This window comes from Chenopodium album, chromosome 26 (assembly GCF_948465745.1).
Source record: "Chenopodium album chromosome 26, dcCheAlbu1.1, whole genome shotgun sequence".
NCBI lineage: Eukaryota > Viridiplantae > Streptophyta > Magnoliopsida > Caryophyllales > Amaranthaceae > Chenopodium > Chenopodium album.
In genome coordinates this window covers 5,492,780-5,505,024 of record NC_137859.1, presented here as the reverse complement: position 1 = coordinate 5,505,024, position 12,245 = coordinate 5,492,780, and the positions used below count along the sequence as shown (strand labels likewise).

Below are 12,245 nucleotides of genomic sequence, written 5' to 3'. Positions count from 1 at the left end.
ACAGTAGAAGGATTTGATGAGGGGCATGAAGAATCATAGTTATCATAATCATACCCACAATCAAGATCATTATTATCACCCATTATCCTATAACAAAAGTATAAAAAATAGGATTAATATCAAGTTCAAACTAGCAGCTTTAGCAAGAGTACAACATGCATAATCTCACCAACTTTTTTAATTATCTTTTATTATTTACTGAAAGAATTGGGGAATATTTTCCTTGATTATTCACAATAAGCAAGTCAGAATATATACAAGAGAATGCCGTTCATTAGGCGTGATACTAGCCTAAATACCTAAGTATAAAAAATACATACAAAAATATCTACACGATATATATTTAACATTTACAATGCTATTCAAATTTAAAATTAGGCATAAAAGTTGAAGTTTTTAGATCTAAAGTTGAAAACATCAGAAACGTTAATACAGAAGAAAAAATAAAACAAATTTCAGAGCTACTACTTATTTGAAAATTTTGAATGCAACTATGTACAAATTAAATACATATCAAAAAACTAACAATCTTTAATAAAAAAATGGTTAAATCGAAACACACAAACATAGAATTGATTCTTGGATTATAGATTTATAGATGGTGTGTCAAAAGAACAAATTAAAATAGGGAAATTAAAAAAAAAAAAAGGGTATAAAATTATACCTTAATCGCTGGACGTTGTAGGTGACTAAGGTGAGATGGAGTCGCAGGTGGAGGTGGAGTCGCCGGTGAGGGTTGAGTCGCCACCGGTGAGGGTTGAGTCGCCGCCAGTGAGGGTGGAGTCGTCGGTGAGGGACTGAGGGTGGAGCCTAAAGAATGAAAGGTAGAGAGAGAGAGTAGACTGTAGAGAGAGATTGAAAATGAAAGAAGGTGGCTGCTTGAAATTTAGATTAGGGTTTATTTAATTTCAGGGCATTTTTTTTTTATTATAAAAATTAAACGGGTGGATGATAAACGGGTGACGGATCGGGTGACGGATGACTAAAAGTTCCACCCGAATCCGACCCGATCCGTCATCCGTTTCATCCACCACCCGCCCTTCATCCATATAAGTCGGGTTTTCATCCATTTAATTAGAGCGGGTGGAGCGGATTACTGGATATCCATATAAAATTGCCATCCTTAGTTGTGAATCCAATTATTGGGAGAAACTGACAAAACGCACAATAATGAACCTACAATTATCAATGGGTGCTTTACGGTAAGGCCACGAAGATTGGGCCATATATGAAAACGCAAGCCCACAATACAATTGGGTTACAGGAGTGGCCCTCTAATCCTTTTAGCTAAAATCCAAACATATAAAAGTACACTTCTATACACCCATGTATAAACAAGCATAAACTACACTCCGATTCACGCTGAACGATGAGTTATAAAATCAAACTTGACTTAATGATACATATAATACTTATACCTTTCAATTTTGAGGTTAAACCTTATTGTACTTTGAGGCGAGAGACACCATATTCTACCCTCACTCTTAAAACATATAGTTCACTAACCCGTATTAAATGAGAGTGAATCATAATATCACGTGGTTAAAGCTTCCCTTCCGATTTAATGAATTCTATGATCGATTCTTATCACCTGGCACATACCCTTGTGCCACTCTAATACCCAAAAAAAAAAAAAAAAAAAAAAAAAAAAACTAACTCATACTAAATTGACTTGTGCAGTTGGTAGAATAATTTTCTTTACCTCGGAAAGAATGTAGGAGTGAAATAATACCTTTTCTCATTTTTTCTCTCTTGTTGTGATTTTTTTCTTGTGATATCTCGTGAATTTCCATCATTACTTATATGGTTTTGTGAAAGTTATTTGTTTAGGCTCTATATTATTTCTCTCAAAACACTTCAACTCGATACGATCAAAACTAAAAAAAATCTCCCAAAATATGTAAATTTTTAACTTTTTTACTAAGCCATATTTTATATCTACTAGTCAATAGAGTTTCTTTATCCAAGTTGGCAAAAACTGCATATATTTAAATAAAACCAAACCACATCGATGTTTTTTTGACCAACACAAGTACTCAATTGCGTATTACGAATTTACGATTACGCAACAAAATTATCCCCCGTAATTACGATTACACAACAAGATTTTAGATTAACCTCACAAGCACACAAAAACATCATCATAGAAGTTCAATTCAACAAACATAAGGGATTAAGGGAAAGAAGAAGAGAATAAAATAAGAACCCGCTTTTTTTGTGATAGTACCAAATTAGGCAAACTTTCATACGACGTTGTTTAGCCGGTAGAAGTCGGTTACTACTATTCACAACATTCAGTACCTGTCTTACTAATAAAGGAAACACCCAATAAACCAAAACTTCTTGCTCGTATTACAATTTCATACACAATCTTTCAAAAAAAGAAAAAATTACAATCTCATACACAAAATAAAAAACCCAAACATAAAATAAAATTCACACAAAAAAACAAGTAACGTTAACCTCTCAATTTCCTCCAATCTTTAAACTTCTTTGCTTTGATCCAAAAACCTTAACCCTTATTTGCAGTTTTTAGGAGAGAGAAAGCAAGAGATCTTCCCCCAAATCGCATATTCTTTTTTTCAATTTTCCAATTTTCCCGGAATTTTTGTGCCAGGTTTCCTCTTATTCCTTCTTTTTCGTTGCTTTAATTTGCTCTATCTTATCAATTTCTCTCTCCTTTTTCAGTTTTTGATTTTAGTTTCATCGTGATTTTTTTGTTAAAATAGAAAATTTAAATTTTGGATTTTTTTTTAGGGTTTTTGCGATTTAATTATCTCGTATTTGTTGAACTATTATGTTCAGGTGAAGCTCTGATGCTAAATACTGTTATTGTTTTTAGTTGAATTCGGTTTATGTTGAATTAGTTTGATAGTAATTGCTTTTATTATTAGGAATTTGAATTTGGGTGCAATTTGTGATGTGAAAAGTGATTAATTCTGTGTAATTTTATTGATTTTTTGTGAAATTTAATTTGTAGTGATTATTCAAAGCTAATGGCAACAGTAACAATGGCATCAGCTGCTGGTGCAGCTGCACTATTGTATTATACCTTAAACAAGAAGTTGCAATCGGGTACGGTTGAGATTGATGAAGAGGAAAATGTTGCGGTTGTCACCGGAAATAATGGTCCTTTAGGGATTGAGAGGGTTTCTACTAGACTAATTCGAGCGCCTGCGACGTGGTTGGAGACTATTTCAACCTTATCGGAGACGCTCCGGTTTACTTATTCTGAGACTTTGGGGAAGTGGCCTATTGGGGACTTGGCCTTTGGCATTAGTTTTCTTTTGAAGAGGCAGGTATGCCTTTGTTTGTTTATTTTTGTTCACTTTGATTGTGTTGTATTAGTATGCTACTGCTTAGTGTTTGAACTTTGTTTGTGTCTCATAACCATTGAAGTCTGTAAGTTTTGTTCTAGCTAATATATAGTACCAATGATATTGCATGTGGTGTTTTTTATGGATTAGAACCTGTTGCCTCTTTGGAAAGTTGGCAACTTCTTGCTGCCAATGGTTGAGCTAATTAAGGGAAAGCAGGGATTAGTTACGATTGATATATCTTGTATATACATTTAGTTTGTCTAGTTGGTTAGGTTTTGTTGTGGGGGGGGGGGGGGGGGAGGTGTTGTGGAAGTCTGTCATCGCCCCTTAGCAACCCTTATCACTGTATATCGCAGCCTTTTGCTAGTCATGATTAGCTGTTGTTTCATTGGATCATCTTGAGTGTTTCTAGAGTTTTGTGTCATATAAATTATTGTCTTGCTAATTGTAGCTACATTAAGATTGATCATTGGTTTGATGGGGAAGTCTATTGAGGAATTTGCAAATTAGGAACAAAACTGCCTATGTATGGCCGAGTTAGTTATAGTATACAGAACATGGATGATTACTTGATTAGTTAGCTCACTTGTCCTGTACACTTGAGGTTTACGAGTCAACATTGATTTCATTTTATTGGGACATAGTTGATGCACTATTGTGAGCTCAAAATAGTTTCGAAGCTGATGATCTTAGGGGTCGTTAGTTGGATGATTTGGAATGGAGTTAGAATCCATTCCATCTAATTTTTTGTTTGGTTGGGTTTTTTTAGTAATGAAATCTCATACCGAAGGGGTTCTAACTCTCCCCCATACCCACCTCTCTCCCTAAGATCACATTCCGTTCTATTAACAAAGTATATAATTCATTCCAACAATTAAACCAAACAACTTTGGACTAGTATGGGTTTTAGAATGCATACCTATCTAGTATGAGATTTCATACCAATCCATTCTTATTTGATGAACCAAACACCCCCGTAGAGAAGTATGTTCTTAAGGGATAGGGAGCCAAAGATTGACTATATAACATTTGGAGCTTTTATTTTGCATATCTAAAAGGAAAAAACCACAATAATAATCCCAACTATGGAGGTTCTTTCTAGATTGATCACAATTGTTGGTTATTCTCGAATTCTTCTAACTTTAGAGGGTACCTTCCCAAAATGCATCTATGTTACCTGTTTCCTGTTAATTAGTTATTATGTTTTTTTTTCACTCTTTTTCTTCCTTTCCCTCTAATCCTCTTCCTTCCGTGTCTTAGCTAATCCAATCCCCAGGTAAACCTTGTCTTGACTGTCACGTCTTTCCCAGCCAACCACCACTCCCTTTTTTTGACTAACCTAGCCAGCCCAACCACCATCACACACCCCATCCACTACCAACTCTTGCATCACTCGTGAGCCAACACCATTGCTTATTAATTATTTCATCACCAAGTTTTCTAGGCCTGTTAGGCAAAGATCGTACATCCATGTAAAATGGGTTGGTATTGCCTACTTCATCATTCACTGCCACAGCTGCCTGTTTCTAGGTAGCCTTCTTCTAAACACCACTACCATTTAAAAAAAAAATAATATCAAAACCCCAAAATAGTCAATGCTAACACATTCTTATACAATGAGTGAAAAAAGAGAGAGAAGGTGAGTACACCATACCGATGAGGGAGCAGTGAGAGAGATGAGACTGACAACGAAAATCAGGCTTTTTGGCAGAGGGAGAAAGCCTTAATTTCAGATGGCAGAGGGAGAAGAGTAGGCTCCTAGGCGTGTGTTGGAGTTTTGGTGGGAGAGGACAGAGGAGTTTGTTGTGGTGCATGGGAAGGGGCAGAAAGGAGTCAGGAATCAGGGGCTGATTGTTCTAGTGAATTTTTTTTTTCAAAAAATAGCCAGTCACAAATGCAAGATCGGTTGTAACCTGTTCATTTTGGGAAGGTACATCCAATAGCTTGGATTTACTAGAAGAAACTGTAGTTCTGATTCTTGGAAATAAATACACTCATAGTTGGAAATCTTGGGATTAGTGATATGAATTTTTTCTATCTAAAATGACAAGTATCCATTTGCTATTTATTTGCAAATAATAAATAGTTATACTCTTGCTCTATTACACTTATTCAGTAATTTTCTCTTAGGATTGTCTTAAGGGTTTTGTAAGTTGTGATCAAGCCAATAATCTGGTATTCTGGTGTACAGTGGCATAAGGATTCACGACTTTAGTGTTTTGTATAATTTTGGAAGTCAATGTTGCTCTGGGCTACTTTTTATTCATCACTTGAATTAGATATTTATGTGTTTTTTCATCACTTTTTATGCTTCCGTGTGAGTGGTGAGTCATAAATGTTCCATTTCCAGTCCTTAGTCTTCTTAGGTTGTTTTGATCCCTTTTATCCAGGACCTTTTAATCTGAATTTGTTGCTTAAATGTTGACTAAATTTGGTGTGCTAACTTATTCATAGTTTTCAGCTGTCTATCAGCTATACTAGTGCTACTGTTTATTACTTGGGTGCCTAAATGTACAAGGCTTTGGGTGTTGCTTGGCTAATTATCTAATGTAATACTTCTTTCCAGGGAAACTTATGTGTCCAAGATGTATTTGGAGGAAACGACAGTGTACAGTTAAAGGGGCCAGAAATAGCTGTGGAACTTAAATATCTCCTGAAGTTGTTAACTCTTTGCTGGCATTTTTCAAAGAAGCCTTTCCCACTGTTTTTGGAGGAGACAGGCTATACTTTAGATGATGTTCTTCTTCAGGAACCTAAAGCTGGGGTAAATGATGGTGCATTTCCTTAATCTTGTAAATCAAGGATTATTCTGGTGCATCTTTTTGCATTTTGTGTGGTTTTTTTTTCTCTGTTGCATGTGCTGTGCAGGGGTGAAGTTTGGATTCTGATGTTAGGGCCTGTGGTTAGGTTACTTAAGTTATATGATGGACATAGTAATTATAAATATCACTTCCTACATCTTTTATCGTAGGAACTTAAGCTTTTACTGTTTCCGAGGACACACCTTTGACAACAATGTTATAAGATAATGATATCTGTAAATAGTTGATATTTATTGAAGATACACATCAGAAAGAATCTTTGGGATCCCATGTATAATGGTAAATTTTAATAATATGAGGGTCAGAGATAACTATCAAAAAGAATGTTATTGTTTTCCATGGAAAAAATTTAACCTTCTACTTTAGTCACTTGCTCATAACAACCAAAATTTTCTTTTTATTGAGTTATGACAAAAGATCTCACTTGTTGAGCATTGCAAAACTTTTTTTTTTTTTTATTCCTCTCAAGCTGTTTAACTGTCAAATATATAGGATTTGTATGAACTTGAATTAGTGAAATGACTAAAGAGGATTGATGTGCCTGTAGAGATTTAATGTTAGGAATTCAAGTTGAAAAATTAAATTTTGGATAAATTATACTTTGCATGGAATAGGCAAATAACTATAACAAAGAAAAATGAGAAAATTGAATTGTAGTAAACTAGTAATGTGTCAAACCTTGGAAAGCTGCTTAAAATGATCCAACTGTATGCTCAAAGAAATTTACATGCTTCTGTAAAGAAAATTTCTATTTTTAAGCCAACACTGGCATTTAATAGATTGTATAATTGGAGTTGGGGAAAGGAACTAGGGAGGAGTTGAGAACTATGCCAGACCTCCAGTAGCTTGTGAAGCTAGACAAAGCTTCTTCATAAGGATTGTTTGGCTTTTCAAATCCTTATTTTCCCTGGGTAAGGTTCAGAGGAAAGGGAGTGAATTGAGGAAGTGAGCTATTAAAAGTTCATGGGTGATGTTTGTAAGATCGGAATTCTAATTTGATTATAATATCTGCGGTTCTGGTCTGGAGGGAGCACTGAATGGAACTAACTTGTTTGTCGTGCTGTGCAGATTTTGAAGCCTGCATTTACAGTTCTTATAGATCACAAAGATAAGTGTTTACTGTTACTGATTCGTGGAACTCACAGTATCAAGGATACTCTGACTGCTGTCACTGGAGCGGTTGTACCATTTCATCACACTGTTGTCCAGGAAGGAGGTGTAAGTGATTTAGTTTTAGGATATGCGCACTGTGGAATGGTTGCAGCTGCTCGATGGATTGCTAAGATAGCATCACCATGTATTATTAAAGCTCTCGATGAGCATCCTGATTATAAATTGAAGGTGAAGACTTGTTTAAATTAATTATTTGTCTCTGGGAATGGTTTGTGCCATTGTGAGATTATGTTTGGTGCATTGCGTCTTGAAATGAAAATTTGTTTATCTAGTTCACTTCACTGGTTTTGTTATACGCACCTTCATGCATTCGGCTGATGGGCAATTGTAGTTCACACCATTTTATTTACTATGGAGGACTCTAATCCCTGGGCATATATTCTTCAGCATGAAGTTTTATGTATGGAGTGTAAGATCTTGTAATTTCCTCTACCTTGCTTAAAAAGAACACTATGCCACTGCGGTTTTTGGCTTCATTATTGTGAATTCATAATTTGAATTGTGAATTAGTTATTTGACATCAAGTGGACAAAATATTGGTTCCCCTATTTGTTCTGCTCACGGTGAAACAGGTTGACAAAAGAATTGTTTTACTCATGCTTCTTTACTGCTTATGGGATTAAGCAATAAAGAAGCACGAGTAAAACAATTATTAAGGCTTTGATTGATTGATTGATTGATCATGCATCTTTGCTGCTTGACATGCCCTGTGTGAAATGCTGTGTTCTGCACTTGCTGCCTGTTATCTAATCTGCATATAATGCTCTACATATGTGCATTAATGCTTATAGTATGCTGAATCATCATTACTCAACTAAAGTTTATTTCAATGTTTCTGAATTTGTTGATCTCGGAATTTTGCTAGTTATATGGTAGTATTCTACTTTTGTTATCTGTGTTCATGCCCAGCAAATTGTTGGGTATACTAGTCTCATGTTCTAGGGTTATTATGCTTATCTGAATGTGCTTACACTTGGCTTGCAGATTGTTGGGCACTCTCTTGGTGGGGGCACTGCAGCTCTTTTAACTTTTATATTACGTGAGCAGAAGGAACTATCTTCCACGTCATGTGTCACATTTGCTCCAGGTGTGTCGTCATAAGATTTATTTTCTAGAGCTCTGTAGTTTATTGGATTTTTATTTTGTGAATAAGGCATGCTAATTTTGTACGGTACTGTTATTTTGTTGCAAACCTTTCTTGTACTAACTGGTTATTTGAAAACAGCGGCTTGCATGACATGGGAATTGGCAGAATCAGGTGTGGATGTAATTACTTCCATCATAAATGGGGCTGATTTAGTCCCAACCTTCTCAGCGGCATCAGTAGATGATTTGCGAGCGGAGGTCTTTTCTCTAAATATCTTTAAAGTTTTTTGGGTTCTATATTAAGTTACTTGGTTCAACCAAGAACTATCTTCAGGACTTAGGCCTTTAGGGTTAAGTGACAATACGTTAATCTGTAACATCTGTACAAATTTTTTATTCAGGTGACAGCCTCTGCATGGCTGAACGATTTGAGGAATCAAATTGAGCAGACCAGGATTCTCAGCACTGTGTACCGTTCTGCTTCAGCATTGGGTGCTAGCGCTAGAGCAAAAGTTGCTGGCGCTGGCGCTGTACTTCGACCTGTTTCTAGTGGTACTCAGGTAATCTGTCTTACATGTGGACTATATTTTTCTTTTATGCCCCGTCATTTCTTTTTCATTCTCTCTGACGGAATTGCAGAGTTCCTTATGAAATGTTCTGATGCTCTTGTTTTGGGGGGGGGGGGGGGATGAAAGTAATAGATATATCTAAAGCTCTTGAAAGGGGAAATGGTTTCGGCACACCACAATTGATTTTGGCACACCTTTTATGTGAGAGCACAGTTTTCTATGCTCTCTCACGTAGGGGTGTGCCAAAATCAATTAATGGTGTGCTAAATTCAATTCCCCTTGAAAGACCTAACATCTATATCAGTGCTCCCTTTCTCCCTATGCACCTCCATCAAGTATTGTAGTATGATTTTATATTATTTTTAATTTCAGATTGAGGGTTCACAATACAACATATGAAAATTATCTAGATCTTAACCAAATGGAAATACTTGGGCCTTTTGATCTGCCTGTGTTTATATGTATTGTGTTGAGAATCCTTGATGGGCATTTTTTTTTTTTTTTTGGTATGCTTGTAATTAGCTTATTGTTATTATATTCTTTATTTCTATGGGACTAATTTTTGGATAATTTTTTTGATGTGGATCCTCCATTTACTCCAAGGAACCCTTATCTTGTACTGATGCTTGAATGCCTTTTCTAATATTATTATATAGGCTGTCATGAAAAGAGCCCAGAGCATGGCTCATGCAGCTCTGAGACGCCCTGCAGTGCTTTCTTCATGGTCATGCATTGGACCTCGGAGACGTGCCAACACAGTGGCATCAGACGGGCAAGAGCAATCATCTGATTTTGCTCCTATAATCACTGAAACATCCGAACCTCTCATTGGATGTTCACGTGAATCCACCTCTGAGACTGTGGATCTTCCTTTATCTTCATCTGAGGGATTACAGTGGAATTCGGAAACTGGATGCTCTTATTCTGAGGCAAGACATGTGCAGAGTGAATTAAATGTTGATGTTGCAGATGGTGAGGACCTCTTGGAGAGCCCAAGAAATGAAGATCTCATGACCGAAGTTGAGTTGTGGCAGCAACTTGAGCATGAGCTTTATGATCGAGCTGAAGGGGATGTTGATGTGGAGAAGGAAATAAGAGAAGAAGAACAAGCTGCAATGGAAGAGGTTGGAGCTACTGAACCTGAATGCTCAGCCCCTGAAGCTAAAGAAATACATAGATTTTTCCCACCAGGAAAAATAATGCACTTAATCAGTCTTCAAGAAGTAGCTGAGGATGAAGGCAGTGTTACATCAAGTGATAGTGGAAGTAGGCAGTCCATGGAGGGTAAAGTTGGGATATTCCTCACTCCAAGGGCATTGTATAGTAAATTGAGGCTTTCGCATAGCATGATTAGCGATCACTTGATGCCCTTATACCGAAGGCAGATAGAAAAACTCATCAGGGAATTTGAGAATGTCTCTTCTGAAGGTAGCCATTATAACGAAGGAACTGGAGTAGTTTTATGAGAGGCAATGCATGTATTCTGCATTTTTGGGCAACTACGTATGCAGAATCAGGAAACTACATTGTAAATAATGGTACTAACAACTTAATATCCAAGGTAAGTCAAAATACTGATTAATGGCTATGGGATGCATCAAGTACTGCATGTTTGGACAAGAGAATGATGCACCTCAGCAGAAACCCAGAGAGACTACGCGACCTTCAGCTTTTTGTTAAGAGTCGTGAGACTCATGACTCCTAACCACATACAATAACAAGAGTGAGTTTAATCTGACGAGAGTCATTTGTAGCAAAGCATGCTTCAGTGCAATGTGATATCAGTATTTCATTCATGCTTGGCTGTATAATTTTTGTCTGCAATCTGAAGTTTTGGCAATTGTGTTTGAAAGTATTAGTATAGTTTAATGAATAAAATACGTTCACTAAAAATTCTTGTCCTATAAATCGGAATTTGAAAAAAATATTTTTGTTTATACTCCCAATATTAATGGCTCCATAGCTTTTTTTTTTTTTTTTTTTTTTTTTTTTTTTTTTTTTTTTTTTTGTGTGTTTAGAGAGCCACAAGGGCAAAAGTGAGAATCAATCCAAGGATCTCCTGGAACCGGGAGGGAAGCTCTAACCACTTGAGCTATCCCTCACTCTCATTAGTACTACGTAGCTGAGTATACTAGTATAAGTTTTTTTAGCCGAAAATTGCAATGAAATTTTTAATCTTTGAACTTTTTTTTTTGTAAACAGCAGGGAAAAATTCCTCAAACAATATTTGGGCAATTTATATCAATTCTACTTATGTTAGAGTTTGGATAAGATTAGTTCAAACAAAAATAAGTTAAGTTCATACAAAATAAGTTTTAGATACAATAAGTTCAAACAACATAAGCTAAGTTTAGATACAATAAGTTCAAACAACATAAGCTAAGTAGGTACTTCGAGTCTTCAGTTCGTATTATTTAGACTAGTCAAGTACTGTAGCATTTAAATTTGGAAGCTCAAATTTTGTCCAAGTATAAAAGATATGGATATATATACCTTTTTTTTTTTTTTTTTTTTTTTTTTTTCAATAAGTCGATAAAGGCATTGAAAAGATAATATGCCATACACTTCCTAGAAAGAGCAATAGTGATGTCGTTATTCATGTTTCCTTATCCTACAAAACAAAAACTCTTTTTGTGAATACATGCAAGATGTATGGTATTGGACTATTGGTAACATGCAATAATCAGAAATAATAAGTAGAAAGAAACATCCATCCATTATTATTAACTAATAAAGAACTCGATCTTTCACCAAATGAGTCATCAAATCAAATCTTCTCCTCTTTCTCTCTCCCTAAATCAAATCTTTATCCTATTCTAATCTATATTATATGCGTTTGATACTCCTTATGTGTATATAAAATAGAAATTAAAATAATTTAGTGAATGATTTTAGAAGAAATTAAAATCAAAGAAATGCATATTCTAGACGACAGACAGACTTGACTAGGAATGTTAATTATTGGAGGGTGTTAGATGGGACAAATACATCCTAAAGATAAACATCATTTCATTTCCATCATTAATTAACTTTAATTTGTAGTACTTGTATTGTATGATTTATAGTAGCATTGTAGAATATTAGCATACGACTCATAAAGAGAAAAAAAAAAACAAAAAAAAAAACTCGTTATCTTCATTTGAAGAAATAAGCTAATTAAGGAAAGGTGTTCTGAACAAAATTTACTAATTTGATTTTGTTTTGATCTCGTTTAATTTGGTCTAATCTAATATAATGGTATAAATAACTTAGATTGTAAAATAGACTAAGGTGGT

At 35.4% G+C, this 12,245-nt stretch overlaps 1 protein-coding gene across 1 annotated transcript; it reads left to right on the top strand.

The window, feature by feature from the left end:
• Positions 1-2,376: 2,376 nt before the first annotated feature.
• Positions 2,377-10,903, top strand: LOC145617227 (uncharacterized). The gene is made up of 8 exons (XM_081671918.1): positions 2,377-2,617; positions 2,981-3,299; positions 5,887-6,084; positions 7,211-7,483; positions 8,300-8,402; positions 8,541-8,659; positions 8,803-8,961; positions 9,627-10,903. The coding sequence occupies exons 2-8, from the start codon at positions 2,997-2,999 to the stop codon at positions 10,434-10,436; spliced, it is 1,965 nt and encodes a 654-aa protein (XP_081528044.1). The 5' UTR covers positions 2,377-2,617; positions 2,981-2,996; the 3' UTR covers positions 10,437-10,903.
• The last annotated feature ends 1,342 nt before the right edge of the window (positions 10,904-12,245 follow it).

What these genes read in the sequence shown, in the direction of transcription:
- LOC145617227 (XM_081671918.1), top strand. Translation starts at nt 2,997, where the DNA reads ATGGCAACAGTAACAATGGCATCAGCTGCTGGTGCAGCTGCACTATTG. An exon ending in ATGTGTCACATTTGCTCCAG is followed by an intron (nt 8,403 to 8,540) that starts GTGTGTCGTCAT and finishes ATTTGAAAACAG; the next exon opens with CGGCTTGCATGACATGGGAA. An exon ending in TAGATGATTTGCGAGCGGAG is followed by an intron (nt 8,660 to 8,802) that starts GTCTTTTCTCTA and finishes TTTTTTATTCAG; the next exon opens with GTGACAGCCTCTGCATGGCT.